Here is a 9,642-nt window from a genome sequence, read left to right as displayed (position 1 = left end):
TTGTCATGTACTATGTATAATAATAGATATTATTTAAATAATTTTACTAAAGATATTTTATTTTCTTAATATTTTTGTCTATTATAAATACATTTATATAACTTATTTGAAAGTAAATGAAAATAACACTCTACTTTTACTTATTTAATAGTATTTAGTAGAACATACCTCAACTTTAATTAATGTGTCCTTTTCGTTACACCATCATCATCAGAAATTTTATTGTTTATGAGAAAGACATTTTAGAGAAAAGAATAACTAAAATCTAACAACTTTAATTAGTCGTCATGGGAAATTAAACTTTTTTTTTATCGTAAGTAAGAAGAAAGAAACTATAATTTAGATTTGGCATGTTCTAGGAACATTCTCAAAACTTAGATAGGTTTGTTTGAGAAGATCCCAGAAATTTAGATACATAATACATTGCATGTTTTGGTCACAACGCCAACGCATATGCACTTGATTACAGATGAGATGGCGTGTCACAAATTAAAACTACAACTTTTAGCCTATCATTCCTTCAAAATCTGTCACATCTCATTGTTTTATTTAGCAGTAGGTGATGCTGCAATGTACCTTCCTCCACCACCTTTGCTGCTATAGTTTACACCACTCTTCATCAAGTTTTCCATTTCACCTTTCTCAAAATCAAATTTTGTTATCTTTAAAATTGGTATTATTTCTATCAATAATTTCAAATTTTTGTTTCTATTATTGTTGGAATAAAGATAAAATTTATTTATAATATATAAAATAATTATAAATTTTATTTCATAATTGAGTTTTGTGGTTTGAGTTATGAACGGTAATCATTCGTATGAAAGAAAAAAAAATCATTCTAACCATTTTTCAAGAAAAAATACTATTTATAAATAAAAATTTAATCTTCTAGAAATTAAATTCTGATATATAAACAATAAAAATAATTATTTAGGAGAACGAAGTTGAAATTTTAGTTGTGTAGTTGTTTTTTTTGAGAAAAAAATGGTTTACTTAAAAAAGGTAATCTGTATTTGTAAAACTCAAATCCAATACTTAATTAAGAAATCTAAATCAGGTATATTCCGACCAAAGAGTATGAGACAATAATAACAAAGTATATTATATTCCTTGGTTGTAGGAAATGGACCCCACGTGATTATATAACGGGAAATATATAAATATACAAAAAAAAGTTATTGGTGTTGTCTATTTCATTTAAATATAAGGCGCCAAAGAGATTGCGTGTTATGGTGTTCAACTTTTAAAAAATAGTGCTCTATTATTTTAGTGTCTATGTATTCTAACATAATACACAATTTTCATAAGTATAAATATTTTTTGAATATAATAAAGAAATTTCATAAAAAATTTAATTCATTAATTTATTTGATAAAGAGAATAAAATATTTTTTTCAAATTGATAGAATAACATTAATTTTTTATTTAAAACACATGTTCTTAATTATTAGTTATTTTAACTATTAACAAATTTTAACTAAAATAAATAAATATAGAATTTATATGATTAAATTCTTGCTATTTCAGTTGTAAAAAAGTATAACAATATTTATTACTGAAACAGTATTTATCTTTTTACCTTCATTATTATAGTCGTTTCAAAGTTCTTATTATTACTTTTATTATAGTAGCTATTATTTCTAATTATGCACAGAAGAAAAAGTAGACTTTCGAGTCTGTTCTAGTATGTATTATTTGATTTATTGATTTTAGTATATTTTGGCGGCTTCACACATTTTGGCTATTCAATATTTTAATTGTATGAATACAGATAGTAAAAATAATTTAAAAATAGGTTGAAATTTGCATAATGTTTGAGTCAGGTTGAGTTAAATTTTTTTACAAATTTTAATATAGATTGATTTTTGACCGGCTCACCCAGGTTGAACCCATGGTGAGCCGAGTTGGCTCACCAATCCGTAAATAAAGGATCACATAAGTATTTTTTGCTAAGTTAGACTTTGTATATGAGTCATGTTAGGTGTTTTTTGTTAGCCAACACATAAATAATTTATATTTTTTGTGATTTTGGTTTATATTTGAATTGTATTAAAGTTTATTTAGATTTTAATTAGAATTATAATCTAGTTTTGACTCAAAAAATAAATTAAAAAGATTATATTTTTTTAATTAAGTAAGTCTGTGAGTCAACCCATTTAATCCACCAACCCGCGGTGGATCGGATGAAATTGAAATTCTTTTGACTCACTAATAAGTAAGCTGGGTTGAGTTGACTTTCTAATTGACCAATCCATAATAAATCAAATCATGTCGAATCAGATTACTTAGTCTATTAATTATTTAGCATTATCTATTTTCACCAAATAACAAAAAGTAAACAGCTTCTACTTTGTTTTTCAGCCTAAATAAAATAGAATCATACTTCTATTATATATATATATATATATATATATATATATATATATATATATATAACACTTTTAGAAGAGAAAAATAAAATTATATTAATGTTGAAAAATTCCTTGAATATATATAAGCTAATTTTAACCTAACCTAAAAAACTTACTTTTCATTATTCCATTATGAATATTTTTCTTTTTTTTAGAAGCTTCTACAAACAAGAACTTCAATTATAGATATATAACGAAATGGAAACATATTTTCCCACTAGTCCATGATATGTAAAAAAGAATAAGGCGTTAGCAGAAAAAACATGAAACACAACTAAGAATGATGTCTAGTGGTGTGAGAACGACCACAAACAAAATCAACATGGAACATATTTACCTTTTATTTATTTTTCATTCATTCGTTTTCTTCTCGTTGACTGTGATTTTTTAACTTTATCTCTTATAGAGATATTTCTTTGAAGTTATCTCACCTTAATTTCACGCGTACAGTTTTTGCATCGAAGGATTAGTTTCCATTGACTTGCATGTAATATAAAATATCCTGATTTTTTATTTACTTTTGATTAATTAGTTATTTGGTTTTAGTATATGTGCGGTCATCGATTTTTTAACTTCTGTTGTTTTCAATTCGGTTCCCATTTTATTTAAAAAATTTGTGTGTTTTTTAATGGATAATAGTATTAAAAAAAAATACTCAATTGAATAAAAAATAAATGTAAAAATATTAATTATTATATTAAATAGAAATCAAATTACTAATTAAATAATTTATTTATTTAGTCTTGTGATATTAAGAATTTGAGTAATGAGTTGGTGAAATCTACACTTCCGTGCTAAACATGTCTTCTCTTTAAGATAAAATTGTGAGGTTTGAAACCTAAACCTGTGTTCAAAACTTAGCAACAACAATTGCAAGCATGATATTCGCTGTATTGATAAAGACGAGCACAATGTGAAAATCGAAAACGCGATAATCCTTTGACTTTGGTTGCTGCTGCTGACTTCACTCTACTTTTTCATGCTTTGCAATAGCTATTGTACCATAAATTCTACACTTTCGTTATTTAAACATCAAATAGTTGGCATCTTAGGTATGTCATCATATATAAATATTTTAGCTTCTACTTTATGATATGCATGCATCTTTTATAATTAAAATTGTATAAATAGATTTATAGATCGACTAGAAAAGATAATTTTTTAAGCTCGTTTAGTCCACAACTTATATTTAAAAAATTAAAGATATCATTATTTTATTAAAATATATACACTTTATAATTTTATATGTTAAATTATGTAATCTAAAAACAAAAATTAATTTCATTAATGTGATTTAAAGTTTGAAAGTATATATTTGTTATCTTAAAATTTTTAATTTAAATATTTTATTTATTAAAGTGATCTAAAATAATCCGTCACTTCGAAATTGAAGATACAGTTCGTCTTAAATTTATATTTGAGTTACACTTTTTACACCTTCTGGAATTCGGTTGGACTATCTGGACAAACTACTTTTTCACTTCCCCTACAAGTATTTTCTATAACTCCTGTGAAAATCAACAATCTATTTTTTTTAATAGTGTATTTGATAGGAAATTTTAAGAAATAATTTATTTATATTGAAATTTGATATAATATATAAGGAAATATGTAGTTTGAATAATAAATTTGAAAAGAGATTACAATTTTATACTTTTGTAATTAGAGTAATTAAATTACTCAAAACAACGTTGTTTGATCGATATTTGATATTATGATCTCAATATTGCTTTTTGATATATTGCCGAGAAATATTTTATTTAAACTAAAGTCGACTGTAATTACTTTTTTATCAAAGGCAACAAAATTATTTCATTGTTGATATAGGTCAAATTTGTTTTTTTAAGCATTGCTACTTATAATTTTTTATTAATATTAATGATTTTTTGTTGTTGTTGATATCAAATAATTTTTCTTTTAGTTTTTGTCAAGTGAATTTATCTTCACTTGATAATAGTTAGGCTTTTTTTTTTTCTTTTTCCAACCCATATCAATTAGATTTTTTTAGCAACAATGAAGGTTGAGATTATTTGTCAATCAACGACAGCTAAATTTTTTCTTTCATTTGACATTTTTCATGGTCATACTTTTGTTGATGTCGACAATGATTATATATATTTTTAGATAATTGACAGTAATATTATTCTTTGTTAATAGTTATTTAGGTTTTGTTGATTGGGAAAACTCTCGTAGAATTGTTATTTAATGTTTCTAATAATCTCAGAATTTATACAAGCTAACTATCCCATTCAAAAATTTCATGTAAACCATATAACTCCAAGTAAATAGACCACTTATAACTAAAAGTTTTAAGATGAACTAAAAAAATATGGATCTAACTTCTATTTATAAACTTTCACTTCTATTCATTTCAAAATCTATTATTAAAATATTTCCAAGTCCTACAAAAATCCAATGTCAAAATATAAGTTAGAAGTTGTTAATAGATAATTTTGGATCCTTTATAATTTTGTTATTGTTTCAATTTAGTATTTTAATTAGTACAAAAAGTTTATTTTACTAATTTATGGGTTTTTGTGAAACTAAGTTTCACACTAGGACTAATTTTTGCACAATTAACCTTAGTAGATCTGACAGATCAACAACAAGAAACTTCGTTGACTATTTTTCTTCGAATTCACATATAAATTTGTTACATTTATACATACATGAATCCACTTATAATTGTATATGTACATTAGTTTTACCAACGATACTAGAAACTTTAGAATAGTTTTGGTTCTTATTTGAGTTCAAATGATAGCAACTTTTGTTCTAAGTGTGTAATGTAGCAGTATACATGACTCAAACCTGAGATTACTAATTAAACAAGAACAACTAACTAAAATTTATTGAAAACTCATGAAATGGTGTAACGTTCACTCATATTTATGAGTAATAACCATAATTTTGTAAGCTCAAGTTTTACCCAAATAGACACATTAAAGAAATTGTATTACACTGTTTGGGACAATCTCTTTTCATAATTTCATCATCATTCATCTTCCCGGAACGCACCGATGTATTCAATTGTAGACCAACTACGTACCTACTCAATAGTTTTTGTTTTCTTTTTATATATCTTGTCAAACACAGTTGTTCGTCACTTCATCCACAAAAAAGTTGGTATTTCAAAGTTTGTACCTTCTAACCTGTCCTACAATATTTTATGATGTTTTGTCCTCTTCCTCGGATGCGTCTCTTTCAAACAAATAAGTAGCTGTGATTATAAAAAATGAGGACCTTTCAAGATTACGGATGCAAATTACACTTGGCCAACCATGGCCTTGGACCATATATAATCATCTTTTCTCATTCTACGACTTCTTGCCACATCTTTTTCCATCGCCATTTTTTTAAGCTTATGGTGCATTTTCTCTGCTGAATTCCAATTTTCTTCATATTCAAAATCTATCTTTTTGATCATCAACACACTAGGAATTTGTCCCAGCTTTCCTAACATTAGTCCTGTGGCAGAGAAGAGAAAAGGGTAAATGTTATGATTCTTATTCCTTTTTCTTTTGATTCTTGTGTTTCCTTCCCTTGAATGAACTTCTCCATTATTCTGTTATGTATTATGTGAATATAGTTTCACTGGTCCAAATTTCAAGCCTGCCATGTGTTTGAGATTGCATTAGCCTTTGATTTCTTTTGTACAGAGATTGATGTGATTTTCATGTCACCATTATATGGGATATGGATCCATGGCCAATAGGGATTGAGTTAATAGTTAAGGGGTGCTGCATTTATGGCTTCAACCCAACAAAATCAATGTTAACAGTGTTTTGGAGAAGACGGAAGGGACTGAGATTTGACACTCTGCAGTCATTATCCAATAATGCTTATTGATCTTCATTCACTCACTTTGTTTTGTCTATTTTTTGTGGGCAGTGAAAAAGGACCTTTCCCTGTTGTATTAATTTAGCAGACAAGAACCATTCAAAAGAGGGAAGACTTTTAAATTAGAAAAAAAGATATACATATTCACTGATTCTGAATGCATACATACTTAGAAATTCCCTTTGGAGTTGCTGTGTTTTGCAGGAACGTAGTTTCTATGAAAAGAATAAGTAATCTGTAAACTAAGTGAATGAATGTGATCATCTTATTGAATGTAGAGGATTGTCTTTGTCTCTGTAGTGAGAGCAGAATATAAGTGATAATCAAATCCTAGTTCTTTGTTAACCAATACCATCTACTCATTTTGCTCATCTAATTTAGATCTGGATTTGACCTGCTCCACTTGTTTCAATATGTATGGTTCTATGCTCACCAATGAGATTCTCTTAATTTGTGGCAAAGTTTGTCTGATGTAACTTTTCATGAATTAGTACAAGGGGAGTCTAACATATATATCTTTCTCAGGTATAGAATGGAAAACACCATAAACATTGAAATTGTAGAACAAGGCTCCCCAGAAGTTCCATCTCTTATCAAGTATATATCATCAAGTGAAGTTGCTGGCTTTGATACTTCTGACTTTCAGTTTCCCAGCCCATCATCCAAAGTAAGACTCTTTTTCAGTATTTCACCAGCAAAATTGAATTGAAAACTATAAACCCAATTCCCAAATTTTTGTTTCCATGTTTGCAACAGGGAACTGAAGCAACCTCACAAGGAACACAACATGATGCACCTGTAGTCATCAATCATCAAAGGAAGTATTCTATCAGCATGCCACTTTCTTCTGAAGAAGTGGAGCTTCCACCACTGGATGCAAAAACAGATGGTATTCCTATTTCATCTTCTCAATCAGCAACTGCTACCTCTAACCATCCCCAGCAATCAAAATGTTACTCTCAACCAATGCCAAAAGGGTTCCATGTGCTCCCAGAAGCAGCCAATGGAGACAAGGTAAACAACAATCCTGGCATCAAAGCATTCAAGGACAAGAGGTTTGACTCTTTCAAAACATGGTCTGGAACACTTGAGAGACAATTATCAATTCTCCGAGGAAAGTCACCCAGAGCAACTGCACAAGATGGTAACAACACCCCCAGGAACATTGAGAGGCCTTTACCTGTTGATAGGTATTTCGATGCCTTGGAAGGTCCAGAGTTAGAAACTCTCAGGGTATGTGATCACTTTCTCCATCAATCTCATGTTGAATGGTATGAGATGTTCAATGAAGTTCTTGCATGGTTTCTTTTGCTTATTAGTTATTGTAGATTATAACATATTTTGTGTTCCTACTTCAACAAACAGGCTTCAGAAGAGACAGTGCTACCTCAGGACAAGAAATGGCCATTTCTTCTTCGGTTTCCTATTTCATGCTTTGGTGTCTGCCTTGGAGTTAGCAGCCAAGCAATTCTCTGGAAAGCACTTGCCACATCTCCATCAACTCAATTTCTTCACATAAGCCTCAAAGTCAACTTAGTCTTATGGATCATATCCATTGCTCTTGTTGCCATAATTTTCACCACCTATCTTCTCAAAATCATTCTCTACTTTGAAGCAGTTCGTCGTGAGTACTACCATCCAATCCGTGTCAACTTCTTCTTTGCACCGTGGATCGCTCTATTGTTCTTAGCTCTTGGGGTTCCCCCATCAGTGACCAAAAACTTGCACCATGCCCTTTGGTACATTCTAATGGTACCAATATTCTGTCTTGAAATTAAGATCTACGGACAGTGGATGTCAGGGGGTCAAAGGAGGCTCTCAAAGGTGGCCAATCCTTCGAATCATTTATCAATTGTTGGAAACTTTGTTGGGGCTTTACTAGGAGCATCTATGGGTCTTAAAGAAGGACCTATTTTCTTTTTTGCTATTGGACTTGCTCACTACATAGTCCTTTTTGTAACTCTCTATCAGAGACTTCCCACAAATGAGACCCTCCCAAAAGAGCTGCACCCTGTGTTCTTTCTGTTTGTTGCAGCACCAAGTGTTGCTTCCATGGCATGGGCCAACATTCAGGGTTCTTTTGACTATGGATCACGGATTGCCTATTTCATTGCCCTCTTCCTTTATTTCTCACTGGTAAGCCTTTTTCCCTTTTGAAGTTAGCATTAATTATACTTATTCCCTTTCTAAAGAAGCAGGATTTAAGTACAATTTTCTCAAATTTCAAGAAAACTGAATACTCTCAATGTTACATAGCTTTCAAATGCATTCTTAAACAGGGCATTCTATAATTTTCATGTGCAACACTTCATAGATTTTTTATAACAAAATTACTTAGTACTAAGCAGTTTCATATGCTTTTGCAGGCTGTCAGGATCAATTTCTTCAGAGGATTCACGTATGTTACATATCTTGTTGCTCTTGTTTTGTTTAGTTTACAAAATTACACTACTGAATTGTCTGATAAACTGTTTTGGATGTTATTATTCTGCAGATTTTCGCTTGCATGGTGGGCCTATACTTTTCCAATGACTGGTGCAGCAATTGCAACAATAAGATACTCAAACAAGGTCACAAATGGGGTTACAAAGACAATGTGTGTGGTACTGAGTCTCATCTCCACACTGATAGTAGTGGCACTGCTTGTGTCAACTATATTGCATGCCTTTGTCTTCAAAAACCTGTTTCCCAATGACCTTGCCATTGCCATCAGTGACAGAAGGAGAAAGCCACAAAGGAAGTGGCTAGGTCTCAGATACAGAAGCCATGAGTCCAAAGAGATTGAAAATTACTTGAAGTTTGTGAACCCGGATACAACTGATTTAGAAGCTTCTACCACACCACCAAATGGCACAGAGGATTCACCATCTATCTGAGGATATATTTGTTTAGTTAAATAGTAATGTGTGTCCTTAAAAAAGACAGAATATTATATTATGAGATCATTGCTTGACGATAATCTTCATTAGCCAAACATGTGAGGAACAGACAGAAGTAGGAGTTTTTACTGTTCCAGTGACCATGTATAGCAGAATATGAAGATTTGTGTAGGAAGAGCAGTTTGTTGTAGAATCATTTCCCACCTTTAAAATAAATGAGTTGTTTTACTGTATGAGTAAATAGGCAATATCGTTATGACAAAAGAAATATGAACAGTGGTGTTTTTGTGTTATGTTTGGATGTGACTAAAACAATATTAATTTTAAATATTAGCATCGTATTAACCCACGTTACGATTAAGTTATATATTTGAATCATATATTTAGGTTCAAATTTAAAAATGCACTCAAATATTTTTTCTGACTTTTTATATACATATGTATTTTTTTCATCCAAAATTCTCTTTCTTCTTCACACGTGTTCATCTTTTTTATTTATATTCATTTTTTTC

General features: G+C 29.8%; 1 protein-coding gene across 2 annotated transcripts; it reads left to right on the top strand.

Annotated features, from left to right (window-relative positions):
• Nucleotides 1-5,658: 5,658 nt before the first annotated feature.
• Nucleotides 5,659-9,423, top strand: LOC114181247 (S-type anion channel SLAH3). Of its 2 annotated transcripts, none has more exons than XM_028067650.2 (6): nucleotides 5,659-5,901; nucleotides 6,777-6,918; nucleotides 7,008-7,484; nucleotides 7,617-8,387; nucleotides 8,618-8,649; nucleotides 8,746-9,423. In XM_028067650.2, exons 2-6 carry the CDS (start codon nucleotides 6,784-6,786, stop codon nucleotides 9,125-9,127), a joined length of 1,797 nt encoding a protein of 598 aa, XP_027923451.2. In that variant the 5' UTR covers nucleotides 5,659-5,901; nucleotides 6,777-6,783; the 3' UTR covers nucleotides 9,128-9,423. The 2 variants fall into 2 exon arrangements, with proteins under 2 accessions (XP_027923451.2, XP_085528275.1); XM_085672149.1 differs by lacking the exon at nucleotides 5,659-5,901 and adding an exon at nucleotides 6,429-6,666.
• Nucleotides 9,424-9,642: the final 219 nt, after the last annotated feature.

This window comes from Vigna unguiculata, chromosome 4, assembly GCF_037176805.1.
Source record: "Vigna unguiculata cultivar grain cowpea cultivar isolate G323 ecotype 2 chromosome 4, ASM3717680v1, whole genome shotgun sequence".
Taxonomy (NCBI): domain Eukaryota; kingdom Viridiplantae; phylum Streptophyta; class Magnoliopsida; order Fabales; family Fabaceae; genus Vigna; species Vigna unguiculata.
The sequence above is the reverse complement of the archived record's forward strand: the minus strand, read 5'-3'. Positions and strand labels throughout refer to the sequence as shown.

Bases quoted from the DNA above. Each gene is read 5' to 3' on its own strand.
- LOC114181247 (XM_085672149.1), top strand. The intron at 8,388-8,617 runs GTAAGCCTTTTT...ATGCTTTTGCAG, and splicing joins TCTTCCTTTATTTCTCACTG to GCTGTCAGGATCAATTTCTT. The intron at 8,650-8,745 runs GTATGTTACATA...ATTATTCTGCAG, and splicing joins AATTTCTTCAGAGGATTCAC to ATTTTCGCTTGCATGGTGGG.